At 43.0% G+C, this 27,605-nt stretch overlaps 1 protein-coding gene across 3 annotated transcripts in view; it reads right to left on the minus strand.

Moving 5' to 3' along the window:
* Window positions 1–27,605, minus strand: part of ST6GALNAC5 (ST6 N-acetylgalactosaminide alpha-2,6-sialyltransferase 5) — a 167,352-nt gene that overhangs the window by 7,814 nt on the left and 131,933 nt on the right. The window contains exons 3-7 of one of the 3 annotated variants that reach the window (XR_011532387.1): window positions 19,876–20,285; window positions 15,188–15,295; window positions 3,784–6,306; window positions 3,203–3,459; window positions 1,040–1,210 (exon numbers count right to left, since the gene is read on the minus strand). Coding sequence is in view for 1 of the 3 variants with exons in the window: in XM_070592032.1 (XP_070448133.1) it covers window positions 6,075–6,306; window positions 15,188–15,295; window positions 19,876–20,285 (750 nt within the window). In the remaining 2 variants the exon portion in view is untranslated. The other 2 variants (XM_070592032.1, XR_011532388.1) reach the window with 2 other exon arrangements.

A 27,605-nucleotide genomic window follows, 5' to 3' on the forward strand; every position in this document is an offset into this window, starting at 1 on the left:
AATATTCTCCTTAGGTTTGCTTCATAATTTGCGTATTTGTCACCTATTATTTGGTATGTATCAAATGTTACATGTACTATAAATATGACATAATAGAATATGATGACTATTCTAATAGAAATTGCTACCAGAACAGTTAAATTTCTGCCAGGAAGTACATGGTGACTTAGGGCGGAGACTTGAAACAGACCCTGTGGCTTCTGATCTGACTTTCCCACTTACTAGCCAAATGATCTTGGGAAAGTTACTGAAGTGCACTGTGCCTCAGTTTGCACATCTGTAAAAGGGAGATGATGAAAGAACCTATGTATTTATTGGGGTTATTGTGAGGATTAAATGCATTTATATATGTAAAACACTTGAAGAGTGCCTGGTTTGTGGCAAGCCATGTGTCTACTCTTATCTTCATCTTATCTTCATCATCCTGAGGGCCAGATATACAACCTCACTTAGTCTCAGTTATTTGCACAGTGGAATAACAGGATTATTGTGAAATTAATATATACACAAGTGACATTGTTCAAAGCTCCCAGTGGATATTCAGTAGATAAAATATAATTGGAAAGATTGTGATTCAGTCTCATAGATTTCCTACATTTGGTTTTGAAATTAAAGAACTAGTCACAAGGTAAAGAACTACAGATGCTAACTCTTGAGATGATTTATGCAGTGGGCAAAGACATTCTTTTAGGTGTAATTAGACATGGCATATACTAGCTTTTTCCTAACATCCTTGTTGGGATTCTGTTTGAAATCCTGTTATAAAGCCTTTCTTGATATTTTATGAAATAATACTTTGTGATTATAACAAAAATTGTGAAAATGTGGGAAAATCTATAATCTATCCATTCAGAAATAAGCACTCTTCTCATTTTAACGTAGTGTCTTCTAGCCCTTTTCCTATGCTTTAAAAAATGGAATTGAGATGATACAATTAAATAGATATGTGGAACAGTAGACAATGAAAGAAAGGAACTCCATGTTCAAGAAAATAATGATTATGGTCCCTCGTAGAATCAACCATTGGCAGCTAACTCACCTTTACTCACTTTATGCCGTCTTGCCCTCTCTGTAACCAGGAGGTAATCGGACACCAGGCGCTGGCCAGGTGGCGTCTCAGGAATCTGGGGTGCTCCACCTGCGGACACCTTTTCCCAAGAGTTCTCCTTTCCCCTCACATTCTGGTAGAGATGAAACCATTTTGGATCTGCTTCATGGAAACAAAAGGAGGGTTGTTTTTTGGTTTATTTTGTTTTTAAGATAAATGTATGCTTAGTTTTTACAGACCCTCAGTAACCACCAGTTGGATTCCAGCAGCTTTAGGAAGCTGTCAAGTTTAAGGCAGGCCATAACACATCTCATTTTGGCCTCGCTTTTGTAGTTGAACCAAAGAAGTCAGAGCCCAAGCTGCCTTTCCGCCTTTATGCATATGGTATAGCATTTGTCAATATTAAATTTAATTTGTGCTAAGAGCAGCCACTAACAGCGAGAACACAAAGCTTGCTGAACTTCAGTTCATCTGTGTGTTCAGTACAGCCAGCATTAGCAAACCTAATGAATTCAGCAACATTATTCCTCCTAAATCTAGGTCAGCTTTGTTGATTAAAAACATTATAGGTTTAAGGACTGACCCTTGAAAAACCACTTAAAATTTAACTATTTCATCAACTATTCTGTCTCCTGTACTTCTTAAATGGAAGAATATACACCAATTACCAGCCAAATGGGTCAACATTAAGAGGTCGTCATCAACAACAGACATTTATTGAGTGCCTACTGTGTGCAAGGCACTGTACTGGGCATGGGGCTACAGAGACAAAGAATGGTCCCTGCTCTCCAAGAGCTTACACTCTAATTAGACTAACAGGACACGCACATGAAAAGACAAAGGACAGGTCAAGGTAGCATGTAAATAAGGGCACTGAGAAGAAACAAATAAGATTGTAGCCTATTTTTGCATTTCTTCAGTGGCTCAATACGTTGAGTACGTGGGGACGAGTGAGCTAGAACAGAGGGATTACTCCTATTCATTTTTAAGCCTTGTAGACACTCTCTCACGTCTGTTCATTCCAAATTACCTTCTGGCAAGTGCTAGAACCTAGGCAACTGGTTCACTTTCCCCCTAAGGTCTTAGTATTATAGCTGTCTTTGAGGTGGCCTTTTGATAGCATGACCCACTGTCCCAGTTCGCCCTGGACCATCCTGGTTTTAGTGCAGAAAGTCCATGGAACTCCTCCCCCGGCCCTGGGGAACCAGGATGGTGCTTCTGAAGGACTTTGTCCTGTAGCCGGATGAAGTCTTCCCACCTATTATGGTCATTGCTGTGGCAGGACCCACTCCAAATCAGTTCCCCAGGTAGGTCTTTAGCTTAAAAACCCACAAGGAAGACCTTAACAGCCCCAAAGACTGCTGGTTTCACAGCATACTGTGGACAAAAGAAGACAATCAGGAGAGAGTGACAGCAAAAGATGGAATGAGGTTCAAGAGAAAAGCAATGAGGATGGAAGAAATGAAGTAGCGTCAGGTGTGAAATCTGTAGGCGTGTTAACATCACCCCCTAACACTGCAGGGGCAGAGAATAGGAACATAGAGCCTTCTCTCAGAGTAGGTCTTTTGAACAATCTCAATCTTCACCCCAGTGGAATCCAGGGTATACTTCTGAAGTGAAGTCATTCCTACGTATGGAAAAATATTTGGGGAGGTCTCAAATAGGTACATACGTGCTTAAATAACAGTCTTAATCCTAAGAGAATTTCAGCGTTTTCCTTCCACCTTTACCTAGCATTCATTTAGCTTCCAAATCAATAATTGTAATCTTTGAAGGGGAGGGTTTTATTTCAAAACGAGGTTGTATCCTTCCATTTTCAGTAATGGAGAAAACTTCAGAAAACAAAGGGAATCTGTTCCGAGAGGTGTTTGAATCTGATACGCATATCTGGTAGTAACCTAAAGATTCCACGAGACCACACACGAATTTCTCTTATAGGTACAGCACTTTGTTTTCTTTCATTTATTTTTTGAAGAAAAGCTCTAACTCTGACATCTTAGGAACTGGGAGGTTCCTGAATCGCTCTGGTTTTATGTCTAGCCCTTGGGAGCACATACCAGGGTTAGTGAAGCACACGGACTTAGTTACCAAACACCCATTAACCGTAATGGAAATCACACGGCGAAGTCCCCACACAGCACACTGAATATTTACCTCCTAATGTTCTTTTAATGTATGCTTTCTTGGGTGAATATTTACTGTAGAATATTAAATGTAAGATTCCTCTTTTTATGGGCCATTTGAAGTGATTGATTTTGTTTGTGAATTCCTGTATCTTTGCCCATAATGGCTATCTATTGTAATGGCCTCTGCCAAATGTTCTTGCATTGAAATAACAGACGCCATGGATCGGCCAGCTGTGGCTTTGTATTACTGTGGTCTTAAAACCTAGGAGGAAGCTGATGACACAGCTGGGGAGAGAAGAAAAAGGTATGTGACATAATGAGTATGACTTAGGCTTCAAATACGATCGGATATTGAAATCATTGAGGTCTGTAAACAGGGTTTTGTAGTCATCTTTTATATCAGAGTTGATGATTAATGGTGTTAAGACTGATAGTCATGAAATGATAGTGGCAAGATAAGAATTCAATTGCCCACAACCAGGTCTATCGGTACAATCTATCAGAATTCTAGGCATTTTCTTTAAATACTATAATAAAACCACTGCCTAAGTGATAATTTCCTACACTTATTTACACCATATTTTAAAAAATATAAACTCACATACTCACATATCCTAGCTACATGTAGATTTAAAATATTTCCCAGTGAAGCCAGGAATTTCAGAATTCGGTTGCTTTTCACTCTTTTGAGTATTTGAGAGGGAGAAGTTACAAAAAAGACGGAGCTATCATATGGTCTTTTTTCTTTTTGTAAAAAAACCCCTAAAAAACAAAAACCGTAAACCCTGAAGATAACACAAACACTTGAGATATCATTAGATTAGGTAATAGAGTTACATCTTTGCATGTCCCAAGTATGCCTTTGCATATTTCCATAGAAATAAAACTTATTAAAGGAGCTACTTACATCAGAGCAACATGATCTCTTCAAGTGATGGTTAAGGTGGCCTATAAATCAATTCTATAAAATTCATACCTTTTCCGTACATTCATAAAGTAATGAGTGTTCAGAGTCCATGATGCAGAAGAGATTGTACTGGAATAAAATTCTATAGTCTTTTTAAAAACTATGAGAAAATTTAAATAACGCATTCTAGTATGTTTTGGACAGACATTTCACTTGTACTGGCATTTAACAGCTCAAGCCATACCATGATAATACCATCTTTGTTTTTGCTACATAAATATCTGGATTATGCTTGCATCTCAACAACAGTACTCCATATAATTTACAGTACCAGTTAGTGCAAGGGAATGGAATCTTAGCACTAATTAGGGAAAAGGAAAAGAAGTGGTCATGTGAGAAACCTTCTCTAATTACAAACCAGGTCATGTTCTGTAAAACAGTGTCAGTCTCCATACATAATATTTGCTGGTGCCTCCAAAGTTGACATTACAAAAACTAATGCCTCCTAAGCCATGTGTAAGGAAAACACTGGTATATTTTTTAAAGACTATTTTTGAACATTACTTGCTTAAATGAAAATCTTTCATACTAACTGATCTTGGCTCTGAATAGAATAAGTCCTTCATAGTCCTCCAGACCAGAGAATGGCAGTGAATATAATGTTAGATTTGCAGTGAGTGAATCTGAACAGTTCATCGGATCAGTGAGTCACAGGATAGCAAATCTTCTTGTATTCTCACAGATTCACAGAAGGGCAGTTCCTTGCTCTTGTAGCCAGGAATACCATGGGAGTTCTCTCTCTCTTTTGCTTTTTTTTGGTGCAAGAAGGACCAGAGAAGCAGGTGTAGATTTTAGCCCCTGGAGACCAGGGAGGAAGTGTGTTTTTAACCCCAAGAGGGAGATAGGTAGTATGGGGAGTATAAAAGGCCCCCTAAAATAAGGCTCCTGCTGCTGTGGGAGCTGCGGTTCCAAGGGCAGAGCCTTAAATGGGTCCACAAGAGGCTGATAGGATTTTAGATTTGGAATAAAACTTAAGAGATTGTCTGGTACAGTGACACATTCTACGGAAGAGGAAGCAAGGGCTTACGTGAAATGCCCGACATCAATTATTACTAAAAAAAACTGCCTTTACATTTCTCTTGTTAGTCTCTTTTTGTTTTAATGACACAGGTTTTGGTTTTCAGTTTTGTCATTTGGAGCATTTCCGCACATTGGAAAATGTCATAGTTATTCCTGAAGCCTAAGGGTTCAAATAACGCAACACAACATTTCCAAGCCAAATACCAACTGCATGCTAACAATGAGCATTGTGAGCACAGGAACTCATCAACCCGGTTCTAGACCTTGTCCAACCATCACTCAGGATTAAAGAGGCAGGAAGAATAAATTACCACATAATCATAATCTATAAAAATACTGGCCTAGCGTACACTACAAAACTCTCAATAAATAAATATTGGGCATTTGCTTTATGAAAGTCAGTGGAGATGTGCTCTTCAGAAATCATGTCCATACTTTCAGGCTGCTTTTTACAAATCACACACACAGATTCCAACAGATGACAAAGTTTACAGAACAGGTTAGGATACAACTTGATAGAAAAAAGTCTGTTGATGTGTTATTTCTATAAAGGAATACAACTATTACATTGTTGAGTTGCTCATATTTCAGTCTTGAAGGCAATACTTAAAAAGATCCAAAATGTTTTTAGCCATGGCAGCATCACTGAAATGAGTGTTCTGTTCCTAAGATAAGCCCTTTTGAAAGGGACAGCACTCATTAGGATGTACTAATTCTAGAGTTTTCCCTTACAAACCAATTGCACTGCTTTGTCGTTACGTTTCGTAGGCATCTGTACACAGTACTTCTTGAGGAGTGAAGCTATTCTTGCTACCAGTTCTGTTCTTCTTTCGTGTCTGGTGGCTCAGGAAGTTCGGGCCCCTGGTGTCTGAAATGGCAGGTACATAGGATTTTGGTCTGGCACGCTCATTCCTCAGAACACAGGTTTATTCTCAGGATGATTTATAGGAAGCGATTCTGGTTTCCAGTCTGGTTGAAAAAAGTGAATATTGAATGTCCGTGCCCAGTTCTTAAAGACTCGCTTCTCTGTGATAAAGCGGTGATGACTACCCTTCCGTCCTCGCTCATGGGAGAGGTACATTGTACATTCATCAGGTCCAAAAGGCTCATAATAGTGATAAGGTACTGAAGGATGATTGCGATCCCTGTAGGGGGGAAAATGGGATAACTGATTAAAGCAAAAAAAAAAAATTCCTTTGATGGAGACAGGACGCTACCTTTAATAAGCTGACAAGCACCAATCATGTTTCAAGTTAAAAGAATTTCAACAAATGGTTTTTATGATGTATAAGCAAGTGGAGAGGTTTTGAGGTTGTGAAATGCATGCATCATTATCAAACAGAGAGATTAAAGTGTGCTGAAGGACATCCAGGCTTTGGGGATTTAGAAACGACATGTTACTAAGACCCAACTACAGTTCTGACTTTCAGTCTGGCCCCATACAATCTATGCAGCACAAGCAGCTACAAAGATATTTACAAAACAAAAAATATTTACAAAAACAAAAGATATGTAGCACAAGCAGCTATAAAGATATTTGTAAAACAGATCATTGTCCTTCCCCATCCCAACCCCCAAATCCTCCAGAGACTTCCAGTTACACTAAGAGCACGGCCTCCAGGCTGTTATGTGATCTGGCTCCTCTCCAGAGCCTTCTCATCACCCACCGGGCCTTGTCTGCTATGCTCCAGCTGTGCTGGCCTTTCTGGTCATAAGCCCCACCAAGCTTGTCCCTCCCTTGAGGCCTCTGCCCTTGAGAGCAGCTGCCTGGCTGGAACTCTCCCACCAGTTCACTCCTTCTTACTGCTGGGGATTGACCCAAAGGTGTCCTCCTGGGAGAGGCCTTACCCGACACCCCCTTGCACTCACATTTATCTTCTCTATAGCATTAATCCCTCAAATGCTGCTGTTGTTGACTTGCTCATGGTCTGTTTACGAGGACAGGCCTTTGTCTCGTTTCTAGGAGGTGCTAATAATTTTGAGTTTCTGTTGTTGAGAGAAATTTATACAGAGTTAGCAGCTAAACAGCAAGCCTCTAAAGAGAATTTCTCCTCCAAATATGCAAAGCTGACGATCCTGGTTTGACGCCATGGGAGAAAGACAGCAGGCACCATTTTTCTCTCGTTGCTCTAGATAGCAGATGTACTACCATCTAAATCCAGAAATTCCAAACCCTCCATCACTGCGGTGTAGCCTCACAGTCTCAACATTGTCCTGTCTCTGTATCTCTGTCTCAGATGAGAAACACTGGCTCATTTCTTCAGGTAGGGTACACAGGATTACCACATGAGGGTGGGTGGGTGCCCTTGCAGGGTTACTAAAATATTTAACCCCCAAAGAGCCCTGATCTCAGACTGGTTTCCACTCCAGGTCAGTCCACCCTACCTCTTGTGTCTTGAAGTCTAAATAAGATTAGTCAGGATATCCTAGAATAAACCCTCCTATCTTGAGCTACACTCACCAACCCACCTTGTTGCAGAGACTGTGCTCTTCTCTTAAAAGGCCCAGGTGTCCCAGCTCCTTGCGAACCCCCTTTCAGCGCCTGATGCCCTGGGGTCCCCCCTCTGGTCACTTGGGCTCTACTCTCAGTACAGTGACTTGGTTACGGATGCTCATCTTGCTAGACACCTATTCATTTTCCTCAGAGGAGATCAATAAACAAATGGCTTTTAGAGTAGCAACTTTACGGGGGTCAGGGATCAAAGTCTTTTATCAAGAGGGGTGTCTAGTTTGTGGCTCGGACAACAATAAACCTTTGAGCTGCCTCTCCTCTGAGGTTAAAGTTCTTCCAGGAAGAGAGATTTATTTTTGTCATGCGGCATTTAAACATTCCTCATCCTGGGTTGGATGCTGTGCTGAATTAATACTTTGCATCTCTATTCTGTCTGCCTCGGAAGTATCTCTATGTTCTATAGTGAAATGCCAGATCCTGTGCTGTCTAGTTATTACAGATTTCACTTATTTACTTACCCTAGAAGTTGGAATACCCTTAAAATTTTAATAGAAAGTGTTTTCAACACAGAAAATGCATGCTAAGAAAAATTCAAGTTGGAACTGACGACTATGAAAAAAAAAATAAACAAAAAGAAACAGAAAACTTGTGAGACAAATCTCCTCAGATTCATATGCCATAATTTGGGGAAATTGGCCACATTTATGCTGCTATGGTATACTTGGGGTTAAGCTTTTATTCCAGTTTCAATCAGGTTTTAAATCTGACTCATCTAGGTTTTAGACATATTATTGGCATGAATCTGACTAAAGAAACAATTAGGTTTCTAAAAATACCGTGAGATTGATTTGGCATCTAGGAATAGAGGGAAATTGGAAACCAGCTAAAGGATGCTATAGGATCAATTTCCTTATTGAGGAAGACCATCCCTTTGAATGAAAACTTATCTGGTTCCATATTGATCACCTAAAGGGAGAATTAAATTTACACATCTGGTTATTATGATTTCAAAGGTGTCCAAATAAGTGGAGGTTGTTTCCACGCTTTAAGACTCTGTCCAAATGGCAGAAAAGTGCTCTGCGGGACTTGAGAAGGCAGAGCCAAGCAGCTGCAGGAAGAGCCCTCCTGGCTGTAGGCCTGCCATCGGCCATGACCCATGGCTCCCTTCAGAAAGCCCTTCCCAGTTCAAGGGTGAGGTTCTGTTGGGCTTTTCTCAAACCTGATGTTCTAAAGGCTGCCGTAGCTTTTTCTTCCTCCACCTGATCCAAATGAAAACAACAATAAATATCAGCAGAATTTCTACATCAGAGACTACTATTGTAAAAGGGAGGATTCTGGCACCCAGGTTCCTGTGTGGGGCCAGGGGAAGCCGAGGGCGTGAAGGTGTGGGGGACGGGGGCATGATAATCATAGAACCAGTTCCCTAAGTGGCTACAGCCCGTCATCAGCACTTCAAGGGCCAGGACGGGAACAAATCCGGCAAAATAATGTGGAGAAGCATTTTTTTTCTTTAGAGGAAGCAGGTGGGGAGATTGGAAAAAAAGAACATTTAGCGCACACGGGGAGCTTTAAAGAAACATCATTGCCTGTGTTCCACCTCCACAGCTTCTGGTTTAATTGATTTGGAGAGGGTCCCAGGCATGGGTAGTTTAAAAAGTGCCTTAGGTTTGAGTATCAAAATAAATAATGGCAGTATTGGATTATAAAACCCATAAAATAAAATAAATATCCATGACTCCATGATGATTTCAATAAATAACCGAATAAATAAATAAATGAGGAGAAGAAACAGCATTTCCTTATAGAAGTTTCCAAATTATAAATCTAGAAAGAATGAGGGACTAGAAAATCAGCATTAGTGCAGCCCAGTAATTGTTGCAGGCAAGATGCACCAGTCAATGGAACATCGGTGGGGAAAAAGAGGGGGAGAAATTGGTTATCTGCATAAAGTATCTCCCCTAAGATATTTATTAATGACAAAGGGAAAAATAGTAACTTTACAATAAGTAAACCCAGCAGACCCCAGCTTAACCAGAGATCAAGGTTAATATCACCAGTAATAAGACATTGTGACAGCAGGTAGCCCTTGATGTGAGATGCTAGAAGAGCTTACGGCTTCTGTGGGCTCCTTCCCAGTCATGCATAACCTCAACCTAATCATGAGAAAATAGCTCTCCAATCCAAAGTGAGGGACATCCTACAATAATGACCAGAATTCTTGAGACGTGTCAAGGTCATGAAAGATACAGAAAGATGTGGAACTGTCACAGGGGGAGGAGACTAAGGAGACACGACAAGGAAATGCAAAGGGGACCTGGACTGGGTCCTGGAGGAGATAAAGGATATGAGCAGGACAACTGGTGAAATCTGAATAAGGGCTATAGTTTTGTTAAGACTTGTACGGTGTTAATTTCTTAGCTTTAATAACTGGACTCTAATCATGCAGAATGTTCACATAGGGGAAGCTGGGTGAAGGGTATGCAGGAGCTCTATACTATTTGTGCAATTTTTTCTGTAAGACTAAAATGATTTCAAAACAAAAAGTTAAAAAATATAATAATGTTTAAAAGCTCCTTAGGGGATTCTAATTTGCAGCCAGGTTTGAGTCAGCTGATTTAGTTAAGTACCCGCTGAGTCTAGGTGCTTAACTTCTATGATGTCCTCTCCATCTCCTTCAGGTGCTTAAGGTAAGTTCCTCGCTCCCAGTTGATAGGTGAGAATCCGGCGCCCAGGGGCAGAGTCCAGCTGGGCTTTAAGCACACAGCCTCTCTCATGGGGCACCTAAGCTGCTGGCTTGACCCTTTCAGCCCGAAGGACAGTGCCCAGCACTCCACACAGACTAATTTATTTAATCCTCCTAACACCCCTCTAAGGCAGGTACTATTACCCCCTTTTACAGATGAGAAAACTCATGCATAGAGAATGAATAAGTTTCAGGGCCCACATTTCAAACAAAGCTGTACTCCTAAGAGTGAGGCTCTGTGATTTGGAAAAACTCCTGTCCCACCAGGTGGGTTTCTGTACTAATGGCAGCCCAGGTTCCCACTGGGATTGGTGCACACGACTGGGAGCAACTTAGTCCTTGCTATGTTCCCCCAAGCACCTATCTACAGAGGTGCCCCGTGCATGGTGGCTGCTCTGAGCAGCTGGTCGGGGTGCTCAGCAGAGGCTTCCAGACCATTTACAGCTCTGCTCCCTAATATTAATGGCAGGAGGAGTTTGTGATGTTTCATTTTTGAATCATCTAAAGCTAAGCTGTACAATTAGAAAGAAATCTTATAACATTAACAAGCCAGGGAGGATATTTCCATTTCTTGGTATGATCCAGGTTGACTTGCTCACTGGGTTTGGGGCTGGACGATCTATAAGGCTGCAAATGGCCCAAGGAAAGAATGGACACTCTCTCTAGAGTGCTCAGACACTCTCTCCAAACACACTTCTATTCTTGTATGGTACCTGGCATCCAGTAGCTAGTCAGGAAATGTTTGAGGAGTCGAGTTGAATTAATAGCTCTTAAGTCTCTGGGCTGTTCTGAAATTGGCTTGTACCGGGGGCATCTGGGGACACTATGTAGCAATCAGAAGAAAATGTTCCTACACAGGCCTTCCTAAACATCTGCCTCAGGCCTAGGAGACCCACTGAACCACCTTCATTCTGCTACCTTGATTTCTTGTCCTTAGAGCCTCTTCTGGAAGGAAACTGCTGCACACCTTGGAAGCTGGTGGAATAATACTTGTGTATCTGGGGCTCATGGAGCACAAGAACCTGCAGCTGTCCACCCTTCATGAGGCAAAGAGCCAAGTGAGTCACCTGGACCCCACCCCCACCCCTACAGCTCAGGCACCTCAGTCGGTGCCCTAACATCTCATAATACATTAATGGTACCCACAGGAGGGAGGAGGAAGGTAATAAAAACACCCGGTGACAGGTAAGAGTTGGTCAAATTATGGCAAAGATGGAAGAAACAATACGCATCTAGGAAGAAATACAACAATATATTTTAAGTCTACATCATAAAATGTGAAGCACATGGATGCATTACCATTCCTCACCCGTCCTCTGCAAGCGTCTGATTCTACACGGTGGCCTGTTGCCAAGTAGGAACATTCCCCGTTAACGCTGGCAGCTTTATTAATGTTCACCAGCTAATAATTCTAGCAGAATCAACTCTCCGATATTCACGATACCTTTGAGATGTCCTTCACATTATGGATGAGATATTAATTTAGTTCCATGACAGTGATCACTCTGCGTCATCACTCAGTTAATTAATACTCAAGAAATGATGGGTAACAGAGAGCTGTAAACTTAGTAAAGTGTTAAGTATGACCAGAAATAAGATTATTAGGTAGATTTTAAATGCTTGGCCCATTATTATCACAAATAATTTACAATGGAAAATGAGATTAAAAATACTCACCGTAACTTAGTTTGGAAAGCAATGATAACATATCTTTTCACTGCAATTTACAGTCCATCCAGAGAGAATAGGTTTGGCTTCCTACATGGATATGGCATGATTTAAGGGTTTACTGTCCCCATAATGATATATTTTGATGGTATCTCGGGTGCACCATGGCATTAATTTTCTCCAGCTTTCTGAACACTGATGAGCCTGGAGTCTGGTGATGGAAGCAGGATGGAGACTGACACCTGAGCACCTCTTTGAGGACCCGAAGCTGGCCCCAGGTGAGAATGAAACAGGTGGCCACTACCGACTTCTGAGGACCCTTGAAATCTGAATTTGCCATTTGCAATTAAACTTCTCATTCACCTGGCACCTTTAGTCTTAAGATGAGTTTAGAATCAGTCTCTTAAACACCACTAAGAAAGGATGGGTTTTTATTTATTCATTGAATCAATCAATATTGAATACATACCATGTGTCAGTCACAATGACAAGTGCTAAAGACACAAATTTGGGTTCAGCATGATCGCTCCTATTAAGGAGCCTAGAGGAAAATGAAGGATATGGACAGATCAGTCAGTGAGGTGGGGCAGGGGTGCAGGTGGCCGAGGGTCCAGTGGGGCACAGGTAGGGTATGACACAGACAGGGAGTCAGGGAAAGCTTGGAGGAGGACGGCCTGCTGCCATCTGCAACAGTGATTAGGACTGACTTATGAATTGCTTTTTCATCCTCTGGGGCGGACACTGTTTGTAAGAGTCAGCTGACTCTAAGAGGGTTTGCCATGTTCAGTCTATTTTGGTATGGGTGAGGCTTCTGTGAGCCTCTAGGAGGCAAGGGCTGTGTTCTATTCTTTGAACTCTTCCAAATTCTTGGTACCTTTCAAGGCAAATCTCAAGCACGTAGGATAATAACAATAATAATAATAATTTTATATATCTTACAGTATGATATGAATGTGTTAGTAATCTTAACAATAATCTTTCCGGAACACTAACTGTGTGCTGGGCACTGTGTCAGACACTTTACATCCATGATCTCATTTAATCCTCACCATGACCTGATGGTCTTATTATTATTTTCTTATCCTCATTTTGCAGAAGAAGAAAGCAAGGCTCAAGGTCATCCAGTTAGGAGCTGGGCCTGGGGTTCAGCCAACATGGAAATGAAGATTAAGGGAACTTGGGAATGAGTCTATGCTTCTCCTGGTCTTGCTCTTTTTACCCTTCTTAAATAGGCATTAGGGGTGAGCACGATGCTCTCTCCACCCTCACCCTCCCCACCGGACGACACCCAGCACACTTCTCCATTTGTTCGGACAGGACGCTGGGCACAGGGATGCTTTTGAAGAGTTCTTGTTGAAAGCATCTCATGAGAACAACTATCAAACCTTTGGGCTGGTGGCTGAGGAACAGAAACCCAGAGCCGGTGGCAACATTTGGTGCATTGACAATACCTTGACTTCCTTCTTAGTATCATCCCATAAATTGTTTCCAGCCTACGTACATGAAGTTGTGATGAACTAACTCTGAGTAAGAGAAGTGACAGGTTAACTTGCCTTTCATTTGTTTTCCATAATAAATGGAATATTTCCTTGAACACTCTAAGTCATTAACATTTCAATTTATTCATGCTTTTCTCTCTGGCGTCCTAATGGCAACGTTACATAATTGTATCTGCCGCAGAACCATCAACTTTGACAGCTCTTTGCACTCCTGTAAATGCTACTCCCTCTGCCTTTGTTAGCCTGTTGGTTTGAGGGGGCAGTTTGTGTTTTTACATCATCCTTCCTACTTTTTGCACATCATTTGTTATACAGGGAAACAAGGCCAGTGAATTAAGTGATGAGGAACTGGGTGAGGACCTAAGCTACCTCTTGCCACATATGAGGCGCTGTTCCGTGCACTTTACATGTATTAACTTATTTAATCCACCTACCACCCTATGAGGCAGTGTCTATTATTATCATCACAGCACTTCTCGTGACGAGGAAGCTGAGACAGAGAGACTGAGCAACTTGCTCAAGGTCACGCTGGGTTAGTAAGAGGCCAGGCCGGGCTTCGAACCTGGGCAGTCCGGCTCCAGACTCCACACCCTTCCTCACTACCTTATGTCACCACTGAAGTGAGTGAGTCCAGGCAGATGTGAAAGGCCTGCTCTGCCCACACCCTTCCTTCTCCTCTGTGACCTGACTCTTAGGTATAAACTAGCACTGCTGCTGCAGGGGGTCTTTGGGTTAAAAAGGTGGAAGGAAAGTGGCAGTGTGCTAGTGGCATGATTAAGTTCTCTTTATCGTCCTTGTATCAAACGTGCACATTGTAGATTTTGCCTAAAGGCCCATGGGCTTCGAGAAATTGTTAGGTTTAAAACACGTGAAGGTATAAGCAAGTATAAATTTTAATGAGTGAGTTTAAAATGCCCCCTACCCCAGGTTTTACCATTTTGAAGATGAGGATTGAGGCCGTGTGTGGGTCATCAGACATTCCTGAAAACTAGGGCACTTTCTAAATTTAGTGGCATTACTACTTTAAATTACAGGTGAATTTTCAATCGGACTACTACAAATCAGGCCCTAAACATTTCTCAGGGCATCTTTTGGTACACTCCAAACTCTGCCTGGGCACCTGGCAAGAGGAACTTAAGGTAGCCACAGATGTGTGTGTGTTCCCCTTAAAGTGATACATCAAAATAATTATGCCTATGCTTTCGGCCTCAGAAGCACAAACCAAGGCTACTGACATGGCGAGGGAAAGAGGCTCAGAGGAATATTTTAATTTTAGAAAACAGGCCTTCCTGTCAAAGGAATTGCCCTCTTTAATTCATTAAAAATTACCACATTCCTTTCAGATGAGAATAAAACTAGTATTTCTTAATGCTTGTTCATCATTAATATTATGCCAATTATTGCATTACTTTGGTTGATAAATATTCAGAGGATAAATGAAGCCCACAAGATGGATTAATTCTCCAGCAGTACAAACAAAAACTTTCAATATTTTATATCACATAATTAAATGCTGTTTGTTTTTTCTAGAACCAGAACTTGGGACATGTTAATTAATTGCTTCAAGAAGACAGTTAGACGTGTTGTGGGTGATATTTGGAATCAGATATTTATAAACCCTGCACAACACTGCTGATGAATTATACTTGCAGAATAAATCCTACCTGCAGAAGTCTGGGGGCACCATACCGTAAACGTTGATCCTGTCACAGAGCTCCAGCGCAATGGTCATTGTGAACCAGCCAGTGCTGAGCCAAGTGTTGGAGATCTTCCTGGAAGGAACCACAATTAAGTCTGCAAGCTGGACAAGTAATCATCATACCCACTACCATCTTAAATCCTTTCTGGAGCAAGGCTGACTAGGATCACTCTCTCTCTCTCTCCATTTGGTAAATGGCTAGAACTTTACCAGATAGAAATCTCTTACCAACAACGCCATATTCCAGGGTACAACGATAAATGACATTGATGCGCCACCATGCTGGAGTTGTGACACTAAAGGATGCTCAAGGGACTCCTACATCATTGAAGATGATGATCAGTGTTTCGATGTTTAAGTGGATATTACCACAACTCAACTCCTTGCAAGATGACAATCCCCGTGTGACAGCTCTTTACTGACTACAATACTTGACTAGGTAGAAATACTCCTTGTTCCCCAAGCAGGCTAGATAATGAAGAGCTTATTAAATATGATGTGTTTATCTATTGATCGACCCATCGATCAAACAATCCCAGGGTAAAAGCTTGCCTTCAGTTAGACTAAGTTACACAAACATCTCTCCTTAGAAGGAGTAGATTCATTTGGGAAGGAGCTAATGACCAGAGGAAAAGGGCCACAGGAATGCTTACATTTAACTGAGCATTTTCTTTATTTTACCTCAGAACAAAACCCTCTGAAAATTTTTATTAGAAGATCAAAAGCTGACAAAATTTAAGGAATGAATCTGTGCATTCTAATATTCAGTCATTTGCCCACTCAACACATCTGTCCTGAGCTCCACCCAGGTGCCAGGCCTCAGGATGACTGTGGGGACACAATATGAGGTCTAACTTGACCCTGTGAGAACGACTTGGTCTCCAGGCCATGCCTCTGTGGAAATTAATTTCAATTCTTCGGGGAGTTGCGCTCTTACGTTTTTTTTTTTTCCAGTGCTTATGGCATGCCTCATTAGCCAGTTTCAAACACCTTATCCCCAAGGTCAGACTGTCTGAATCTGCCCGGCCATAGCACCACGTGTGACATGAATAAGAGAGACGCAGAAAAGCTTCTCTGCTTGCACTGTGTTGCGCCCCTCTTTGAGAAGGAAGACTGTTTGTTCAGCAGTTTGCATAATTTCCATTTCACATAAAGGACAATAACAAAAAAAGGCATTTTAAGGAGTCCTTTGTTTTGTCAAGCACCTGACAAGAATGGGTGACTGAGTGATTCCTGAGTGATGGCTTCAACTTTCTATTTCTCAATGCCTTTACTCACTTTTGTTTTCCATTCCATTGTATCCTGACCCAGTAATATCCCAGGAAGTACATCTAAAAGCTCCTGAAGATGGGAATAACATGGGTTTGTATCTTACCTGTTTCTATCACTAACCAGCTGAGTGACCTGAGGCAGGTGACTGCTGGTCTCTGAGCCTTGATTTCCTCCCTAGAAAGCAGGCATGTGAAGCTCTGTCTTCCTGGGCTATTCTGAGGACTAAGTGAGAGAACACCGTAAAGAGTATCTAGTCTGGTGTGTTGCTACATGGAGGAGATCCCTTCCTCCTCTCTTGGTTGCTAGGCTGGAGCAAATGAAGTAAATAATTTGGCCATTCCTTTCAGTGCTTTTAGGCACCAGGCAGAAACTGATACCCTTCCAACACTGTGCTCCTGGACTCGGGTGTAGTAGCCATCTTTAGCAGTCAGGGCAGCAATTACAAAATTCTGCAGCCTCCAGCCTACATAAGTGTTAACAATCCCCCTTCTTTCTCACCAGGGCTATATAATCATTAGACCTATGAGACTGAAGGAGGTGGGTTGGAACAGAGCTGACTGGGTGGGGCAGGGGAAAGGGAGAGGGAGGAAGGGCCTTAGGTTAGAGCTTGCCTTCACCCATGGGGCTGTGACAACGAAATGGCGAGTTGTTCTAGACTTCACTGGGTGAGTGAATAACTGGGAGGATGTGGAGCCCAAGAAGAGAATGGCAACTCACTTCTATCCCCAGATTCCCGATCTGGGGCTCATGCTGGGTCCCTATGCTTTTAGAGTTGTTGGAAACACTAAGAGGGCTTTTCCCAGTGGCAGAAACTCCCCATAATTTTAGCTTTCTTCTGTGTGATGTACTGGAGATCACAAGCCACAGCCTGAAACACAGCAGGATGTGGCTCCACAGAAAAGAGTTTCATGGATAAAAACGGGGAGAATACAAAATGGAGGGCTAAAGAAACTAAAGTGAAGAGTTCTTTAAAGTGCCACTTAAAAGTCCCCAGACTTCTTAAATTATAGCCTTTTGGGATCACGTGCTATAGAAATGCAACTGCTTTGCGGTGTCTTTCTAGAAAGATTTGAACTCTTTTTCCAACAAAGGAATATCTAATGTTTTTACACTTAATCAGCTGTAATGAAGGAATATGAAGAGCTGTCATGTGCTTATTAGGGAAAATTATCAGATATTCTTTTATATGATGAAGTAACACACTGAGCTGGTAATTCTATAGTGCACACTAAATTACAATTAAGGGCCTTTCTGCTCCACCAGAATCTCATTTATAATCTCTATGGAAATAATCTTCTCGCAGTTATTTCATTTATGCTTCCTTTATCTAATTATTATAATATTGGTTCTGACTCATATTTTCCTAATGTACCCTTATTCAATTATAAAGTTATTTTCAAGTACAGTTACTTTCTAATATCAGAGAATACCACTTGGCCATCTATGTCATTTGTCATGGTTCTTACTTGCAGATTGTTCCTGAGCCATTTTTTCTCCACTTTCAAGTAGAGTGAAACTTCTATAAATCAAAATCTATTGAATTATCCTATTTCTTCGAAATCTTAGCCTGAAATGAATTTCCTGATCATGAGATGTGCAAAATTAGTTATTCCTTACTTTGTATGTCTTCAATATGTGCTACTGGTTGGGTTTCAAGAAAAACATGCATAGAAGAAATACTATTGGACCCTAAATGTTTTGCGTTTTAATTTACAGAAATACTTTTGTTCTGAAGGGCTGTTTATGACTTGGTTCTTTTAACTTGGGTAGGCTGCAGGTTAAGAATATGGACACATAGGAACATTGAGTCAATACAATATTAGCTTCTTTAAGATGGTTTCCTAAAGGTAAAAGACACAAAGATTCTAGAAGTGACAACATACTTTGGCAAGCTACAAAACCAGAAGTGTGGTTCCCCTGACTGGGGACTGTGTGGATCCTTGCAGATGGATGTCTACACATGAGAGGCCCAGTAACCGATCCACGAAGATTTCACTCCCTGCTTACCAGCTGGGCTCACCAGGGAGACGGACTTATTGAGCGGAAACTTTTCACTGGTCAGAACTTAATGAATTTAGTGAATGGGATATGTCTTGATGTGAGATTGTTTCCCAAAGATCTAAATGACCAAAGGGTGGAATGACTAGCCTCCAAGTGATCAACTTAAAGTAATCCCTAAACAAGATCCAGACCACTGCGTAATTATCCTAACTAGCGAACACTGTGGCCGTGTTTCAGGAATTCTTAAATTTAGCAAACAACCATTAAACCGAAAAGAGAGAAGTGTTTTCTGTTGGAGAGAGTGTTTCTACTTATTTTGAATTTTCCAACCAGGCAAAAATGAAACTGTAAATAACTCCCTTCATTCTGCTTCCCTTATAAAACGCTCTTTTGGTTAAATAATTCTCTCTCAATTGTGGTTTTTAAAGGGCAAAACATGACTGGATTTCATGGCAGCTTTGGGATGACAACCAGGATCTCCTGGCTGGGCTAACCATGTGGTCCCCTGGGCCTCTAGGGAATGAGGCCACAGTGCCAGCAGCCAGCTCCCCCTCTCCTCATGTCATCCACCAGATACCATGCCCACTCCTCCCTGAACCAGGCCTCAAATGGCCACAAGGTTTCCAGGATTTAAAAAGAAAGCTCTGCAGAGAATTTGGGAACACTGGGCTTTGGTCTTTAAGACTCTGTTTTCTAATAAGGAGCTGCCTTAGCTAGACAAACAATGGATTTAGTACTTTATATTATATTGTAAAATAATTATATATATTATATCATATTTAGGACAGGTCTCCTTGTCCCGCATGTCACAGCACCATTTTTCTTCCCCTCACATGACCTCAGCACATTGGCCACCACTTGGTGAACGTGTGCCTGCCCTGTAACACTTTATATTCTGGGAGGCAGGGTTTAGAGCTGCCTTATTTTGGCTGTATCCCCAGTGCCAGGTGCACCGAAGTAGCAGGCACTCATTAAATACCAGTTGACTAAGAATTTGCCTTTGAAAGGGAAAAATAAACCCATACACTTCTTCTTGGGTACTGTTCACAGGAGTGAAATGAAATGCACTACAGTTATCATCTTGCACTGATTACCAGTAAGCCAGCAGTTCCGTGGCCTCTTCCTCCTGGGTCGGGATTGAGCCCTGAATTATCCACATAATTGTCTCAGGGCTTCATTTCACTTTGCCATATAAATTCAGCTGGAGGAGCCCAGTCTCCAGCAGGATCCTACAGATGAGCTCCATCAGTGGCACAAGCAGAGGGGCCACAACAAAAACCCTTAGCAAAAGCTTTGCTTTTGGTGAATCAGCTAGCAACGACTTTTCCTCCCCCGCCACCCTCCCCCTGCCCTCTCCCCCTCCCCGCCCGGTCTCTGTACCTGTCTTTGCCAGTCTCCCGCTTGAAGAGCTCGTCGAACTGCAGCATCTTGTGGCGCGTGATCATGAAGGCCTTCAGGCGGGGCAGCACCTGGCTCAGGAGCTGCAGGTTGTTGTAGACCTGGCCCTTGCCGTCGCGCCGCATGTAGCTGCTGGGACCCCAGAAGATGAACACGGTACCCTGGCTCACGTTGAGCAGGTCGTGGCGGTTGCGGAGGATCCTCTGGATGCTGGAATGCGCGATGACTCTCAGGCTGGTGCGATTGCCCACATCGCGCCCGTAGCCGCGCGTGGGGGCGTCATTCATGCGGATGACGCACTCGGTCTGGTCAATCTGAGGGCCTTGCCCGCTGCGCAGCAGATGCCCCGAGCTTGTCACCAGGGCACAGTCCCTGCAGTGCATTTTCAGGGGCTGGAAGGCAGGCGGAGAAGGACACTGTGAGCAGGACCCCTCACTTGGCACCGGCAGGTTGCTTCCTTGCCTTAGATGGCTGCCCATCTCCCCTCTCCCTGTCGCATGCCAGAATATGTTCCTTCTGCTATTAGCTCATCAGCCCTTACATTCTCTTCCAAATTGATATAAGGGAGCCTTGGACAAGAAGGAACTGGAGCTAGCACTGACCTTCAAACACTGGGCTCAGGGCCTTACTGATGCTAAATAACTAAATCGTCATATGAACCCAGCAAGGTTGCTGTTACCTCATTTTACAGATGAGGATACTCAGGCTCAGAGACGTGAAGAAAGTTGCCCAAGGATGCATAACTAGCAAGGAGTGAAGTCATGCCTTCAAACCCACTTCTTTCTGAATCCAAAGTTATCCCCAGGTTGAAGAAAAGACTACACTACAATTTGCTGTGACACTAATTTTGATGTTTTTAACTCACCTTATTGAAAGTTAAGCATTTATCAATATTCTTGAATGCTGTACAAATACGTTTATTCTAAATAAACATTGTCTAAGAATCACAGGGGAAAGACGTGCAGATTATAACTCCGCAGGTGCCATAATTTGGAAATGACAATTAGGATAGTTTCTTCCATTTTAAGGGTAGAGGGAGAGAAATTGAGCTGGTTCATCTTCAAAAATGTGAAGAAAACCTCAAGCTCAGAGGCACAGACATGTGCCCTGTGGAAGCCTGGCCGCGTAGCGCCCACCAGGGACAACTCCAGTGACAATGCTCATTTCAGTGCCCTGAACCAATGATTGCTTTCTGAACACCTACATTCTAACAAATTAGACATTCTCCTGTTCATGTTTAATGAGAATCTCTCTCAGTTGCTGTTTGAAGATAATGTAATTAGGGCCTGAGGCCAAGGCCAGCAAGTGCACAAGAAAATGACAATCAAGAATGTTCTGGAGGGAAGCTGCACTGTTAGATTCCCCTGGTGCCTCTGCCCTTCTTCCCTATTAACTTTGAACAGGACACACTGGCTCCCTGTATGGTCGGTCACAGGAAATCGGATCCACTTTAGGGCTGCATATATTCAGTCTTGTGTTTATTCTGGGAGTTTCCTGAGCCATAGCTCTGTCTTCAGAAGCAGACAGAGAACACCTGAGGGCAACCACCTTCCCTCTTGCATGGTGGCCAAGGGTACCAGCTCCAGGGTGTGACAGGGTGGTCCAGCCTTGTGTCCACCGCCTTTTAGCTATGGGACCTGGGCAAGTCACCAACGTTCATGTCTGTTTTCTCATCTCTAACTGAGGATAATGACTGCCCCATTCTTTGGTAGAATGAAAATAATTAAGATACACTGAGTATTAGATTGAGCCATTTGAAACTGCCAATATTTGACCCACAAAAATAACAATTGCATGGGGTTGAACCAATCCTTAGCACAGGTCCTGGCACACGATCATTGAATGAATGATAGCTGCTATTGGGATTATCAGCCTGTGGAGGGCGCTTCAGGTACTCACTAAGGCAGCACTGATCCCTTTAGGTTGATAACTGACACACGGGCTTGTGAAATGGCCATTCTACCATTGGAAATTCTTGTGATTCATTCAACACCCAGTTACTCTTAGGTGAGAGCCACTGTGTTAGGCAGTAGGAATGCAAATGGAATGGAAAAACAGAACGCCTCAATGTTTATGCTTTAGTGAGGGACATGGGGTCAGTAAAGGAGTGCAAGAGAGTGTGACAGGATGAGGAGGCTGGCTGTGCTAAAGTGTTAGTAAAAGGGGCTGTTTAGAACACAGCAAGGCTGGGGCATAAGGAAAGAGTGGTCACTGAAGCTGATATTTATTGGATGCTCTCTATATGGCAGGCACTGTTCTGAGCTTTTTATATAATTGCACTAATTCTTCAAATAATCCCATCAAAAAGATACTCTGGGATCACCCCTATTTTACCAATGAGAATATTGAGGGATAGAAAAGTAATGAACTCACTCAAGACCATACAGTTAGGAAGTGGCAGAGTTGGAATTTGAACCCAAGAAATGTGACTGCAGAGCCCATGGGCTTAACCACTGTGGATTGCAGGGCAGTGGAAAAAATACAATAAATGCCATGGGATGTTTCCTTAACTCATTGCCTACCTCCTTTCCTCTCCCAGAAACTCAGTGATGCTATTTCTTAATCAGCAGTGTTGTTACTGCTCTCAGGACACTGGGCTTGGTGGATGCAGTAAAGTGGCAAAGGTCTTCTAGCCAATACCTCCATTCCTCAGGCCCATTCACAGTAGACTCACCTAATCAGAGCCTTAAGTTAATGGTGGTGCGGTGTGGTTAAGACCAAACCTTCCTTTTGAGGAAGAGCCACAGTATAGATGCCCAGAAAGTGGCCTCCATTCCTCTCAGAAAACTGCTGTATCCTGGAGTAGGGAGCCCTTCTGAATCCACTAGCTGAACTGCTGGGGATGAGGGCAATTTAATAGGCCAAAGGATGGAGGAAACACTTCATTTTCCTTCTCCTTTTTTATGTGCACATCCCATAAATAAAGGATGGAAAGGGAAAGTTCAACAATGCTCTATTCAATGACAGAATTCCTATTATGTGTCAGGCACTGGACTTGGTGCTGTAGATAAAACACAGATAAGACCCTGTCCTTCTCCTCAAGGGGCATGCAGTCTGGGGCAAGTGCGACCCCAGACAAACAACCACAGGGCCGTGCAGTAAGTACTATAATACAATGAGGCACAAGGGCCGTGGGACCAAAGAGAAGGGGACATTTGAGCCTGTCTAGAAGAGCTAGAGAGGTCCAAGGACAGCCAGCTAAGGATTATGCAATGGAAACCAACAGACGAGACAATTTTTAAAAAGGGAGTGGTCAACGGTGTCATAAGACAGAATAGGACAAGTGAAACCAGACTTGGAAAGTGTTCTTTGGATTAGGTGACCTCAGCCAAAATAGTCTCAGTTGAACAGAGGTGACAGAGTTTGATGGCTGTTGGACATGAAGAAGTGGAGGCCAAAGTTCGGCTGCTAAAGGCCGATGGAGGGTGGATGGTGGAGGAGGGCAGACCACAGGATGGACTCTGACACTTGGGGTGACTGACTGACCCTGTTTCTTAGGGATTGTTTGGGTTTTAGCATAGAAAGTCGTGAATCCTGGGAAACCTCTACTTGTGGAGAAGCCCATTAAAAAAATTCCTACAAAGGTGACAGGACCATCTGCACGTTACTCAGTGATGATTAGGGTTGAAGACCCAGAGTCTAAAGCAGACTTTATCACCAATCAGGTACTTGACTTTCTCACCAGGAAAAGAAAGAGGGATCAACTAGGTACTTGTAGCCAGATGACATTCATTCGTTGATTTGTTTAGAAGACATTTACCGAGCTCTTATTACACCCCTGAGGTACTCTGTAATTCAATACACTTGATTAATAAGGTCACTTTGTAAGATTTTGTTCCACTGGACCCGAAGGCCATCGGATCCTGCTTTTTCTCATCAGACTCACTTAGAATTATCATCCTGAGTTTTCTAGTGTGATTTATAATTTCAAGATATCGTGCTCATTTTTACTGGGGAAAACATTCTTAAGAAAGGTCCCAGCATCTCTTCCCACCATAATTAATTATCCTGCTGCAATTCCCAGAGCACAGGCTGGTTGACAGGTGAAACTCGTAGCATCTTATGGAGATTCCAAGGCCTTTTCTCTCTCTCTCTCTCTTTCTCCTGTGCCCATGTGAAGCCAGCTGAAGACCCTTTCAGGGAAGGCCAAGGTTCCTGACTGTGCCTCACTGACCCTCTGTGATTACTGGTCCCCACCAGAACACGCTGGGGTCCACCCAGTGCCCGAAACTCCCCCTCCTGATTCCTGCCCGCCTGCCTTAGCTCTGAGGTATTGATCACCTCGGGCACCAATACCCACTCTCTGAGTTGTGCAGATGCACCAAACAATGCAAAAAAGATTGAAGTCTGAATTATGCCTTAAGTGCCTTCTGGTAAGTGGTGCCAATAAAATGACAATAGCTGTTCTAAACATAATGTTACACTTCCCGCAGCTGAGAAGAGCATGTACCCAAGGCTGAATCACTTCCAAAGAAGGAAATGAAGTCTGTTTTCTGCATTTGGAGGGCCTAATGATGTCTTGGGAGCCAGAATGACTAAAAATTATACAAACTGTGTGACCCTGCTTCTCGGGATGTGTTCCAGTCCTCTGAGAGAGCCACGTTCCTCCACATCTCAGGACCATTATAATCCTTAGTGGCTTAATGATATGGGTGGAAATATTCATGCTTTGGCGAGTTCAGATTCCTGATGCAGTATTTACATCTTCTTCCCTTAAGCACTCAGATGCTGGGTCGATGAATCACTCAGTGGAGCTCCGGAAGGTGAACTTGTGGCTCTGCTAGCCAGCCTAGGAGATAAAACTCGGCCGAGGACACAGGAGGGGAGGCAGCTCCCAGCAAACTCACTGCCTAGTGAGCCCTTCTCTCTGACTTCGTCCTGACAGGATTCAGCCTCCCTGATTCTTGGGGATGTTTTCCTTAAATCCCATTTGGTGAGGTGTTCCATCCTTTGGCAGGAAACATGGATGCCCATATTAGGTCACTCCAATCTTGGCAATCTCTCTTGCTTCCTGACCCATAAAAAGCACTCAATTAATACTGAATAGATGGATGGATTGATCAATGAGTGAATGAAACTCAACTCCCTGCCTTCTCTGTCCTCTGAGAAAACCTGCCTCCTGGGACATGGAAAGAAGACATAGTGTGGTGCCCTAACCAACAATTTGCCTGCAGCTCTCAGCCCTTCTACTACCGCTGCCATAGAGGGAAGAAGGGGGAGGGCACTGTGGAAGCCTCCGTCTGCAGAGAAGGAGGCTGTGACCATTTGCCTCAGGGCAGCCACTCAGCCCAGGGAGCCATAATGGCCAGAGCTCAGGGCATGGCTTGGAATTAATGGCTGGCTGGGAAAATGGCCCAGGACACAGTAAGGACCATTAAGCCCAGCCAGTTATTAATCCCCAGTAAGAGCTTGATGCCAAGGTCATTAGAGCTGTTGTGAGGTGAAAAATGCCCAGGAAAATCTACAGTGCACAGAGGACTTACCCGTTCTCCAGGCCACTGATGCTCAGAGCTGCAGGCCAGGCCCCAAGAGCGTGATATACAGAAGCCTGGGGGAGGCAGGTGGGCTGGCTCTCTAGAGGGGGTGTGCGCACACACAGACATGTGCACACACGTGGAGCTCACCATTTTATTTTTGCTGTCACTTTTGCTTTTGGATAATGTATAAACATTTGTCATCATCCCAGGACCTAGGACAGTGTCTGCAACTTACTGGGAGCTCAAGAATGTTTTAGAATATTTTGGAAGGTGTGAATGAGTCTCTCTTTCCACCACTACCCCGCCCCCAGGAAAAAAACCCAAAACCAGATAATAGGAAAGAATGACAACTTTCAGCACAACTTATTCCTTTGGGCTGCGGCGACAGGAGCAATCCCTGCTTGAGAAAGCAGACTCAGGAATGAAGGTCTGATTTCTGTCACAGCCCAAAGTGTAAGAGAAGAAGAAATTCTCCCTGTGACTCAGCGGATGCATCCTGAGCTTTTAAGAGAACAGACCAGGCCAAGTGAAATTAAACTTGACACCTAAAACACTCAGTGATGTCCTTGCAAATATTTGCAGCATGGCCATCTCAGGCTTCACTTTTAAAAAGTCTGATTTATTTGGCAGAAGGAAAGGTACCTCTGAGCATAATGTCCATTAAGCTCAGTAATGAGACCAGTCTTGCTCTGGGAGCTGCCTGTTGATCTGGAGCAAACATAAGAAATATTAAATGGTTTCAGGTGTTTCGAAAAATCTCTGCACTTTCCAATCTGATGTTTCCCTATAATTATGGGGCTTTTATTAGCTGTCAATCTCAGTTCAGCCTGACACTGGGTATAAGTCACTCTGACTATTTAATGTGATTCACTAGGAAAATGCTACTCTTCCAAGCTGCCCCTCTCACTCTTATTCAATGATAAGCTCACACTCCAGCCTTCACTTCCAAGAAGTCCTTCTCTCTCCCAACGTCGCCTTCCATGAATTCCATCTACTGGCTGGCTAAGGATGAAAAAACTCCACAGGCAGGAGGCAGTACTGAGCAGTGTTTAAAATACAGCCTTTGGAGTCGTAGGCTTTGAATCTGCTTCTTTTACTCATCAGGTGGATAATTTTGGCCAAAGTGGTATAGATTTTCTGAGCCCCAATTCTTTCATCTGTAATCTGAATATCATAAAGCCAATCTCAAAGAGAAGTTTTGCCATCTCAATTAATGGTGCACCTTCCACCCAATTACTCAAGACAAAATTCAAGGATCATTCATGACACCTCTCTTTCTCTACCCCCTGCAACTCACGCAATCCCATTGGATCTATCCCCTTACATATATACCAGACCTACCACTTCTCACCATCCCTGCTGCTACCACCTTCGTCTAAGCCACTATCGTCTCTCTTTAGCTCCTGCTGCACACTCTTACCTCTTAACTTGACTTCCCTCATTCTCTCCCTCCTCTGCATTCCTATCTCCACGAAGCTGCTGGGGTGACCTTTAATATGTAAATCAGATCATGGCACTCATTTTCTAAATCCTCCAGTGGGTTCCTACTGCACCAGAAATGAGAACCCAGACTCTAAATCACACTCTTTGCCGTGGTCCTCAAGATCTGCAGTTTCTGTCCTGGTCTATCTCTCCAGAATCATCTTGGGCAGAACTCTCCGTGATTGCATTGCTATTTCTCCACTGCCTGCTGTCTAATGTGATTTCTGTTTGCTATCCCCACCCTGCCCCGCCAACCATTCTGCTCTTGATCTCTGCATTCGGCTCCTTCAGTCTTCAGGTGTTTCCTCAAACTGCCTCCCCAGGGAGGCCTTCCTTAACTACTCATCTCCACTGCCCTCCTTTCTCATCTCCTGTCATTCTCTCCATTATCCAGGTTTAATTTTTTGAACTCATGTATCACCACCTAAAATAATCTTAATTACTGCTTGTGTGTTCACATGTTTATTGTCTCTCTTCCTTACTAGAATGTAAGCTCCATTGTCTTGTTCACACTGTATCTTCAGCACCATGAACAGTTCCTAGCACGAAGAAGAAATGCAGCAAATATTTTTGAGTGAATTGTTGAATCATAAGTAGGTGGCACTTACCACAGTGCCTGGCACATCAAGAGTGTGAAATAGATGTGCTTCAGTCTTTAAGTATCACCATTCTGCTAGTAACCAGTTCCTGATCTTTTTTGTCTGCATAAAGCATGGTATTTGGAATCTCCTGCATATGTCATAACCCCCTTCA

This window comes from Equus przewalskii, chromosome 24 (genome assembly GCF_037783145.1).
Source record: "Equus przewalskii isolate Varuska chromosome 24, EquPr2, whole genome shotgun sequence".
Taxonomy (NCBI): Eukaryota; Metazoa; Chordata; class Mammalia; order Perissodactyla; family Equidae; genus Equus; species Equus przewalskii.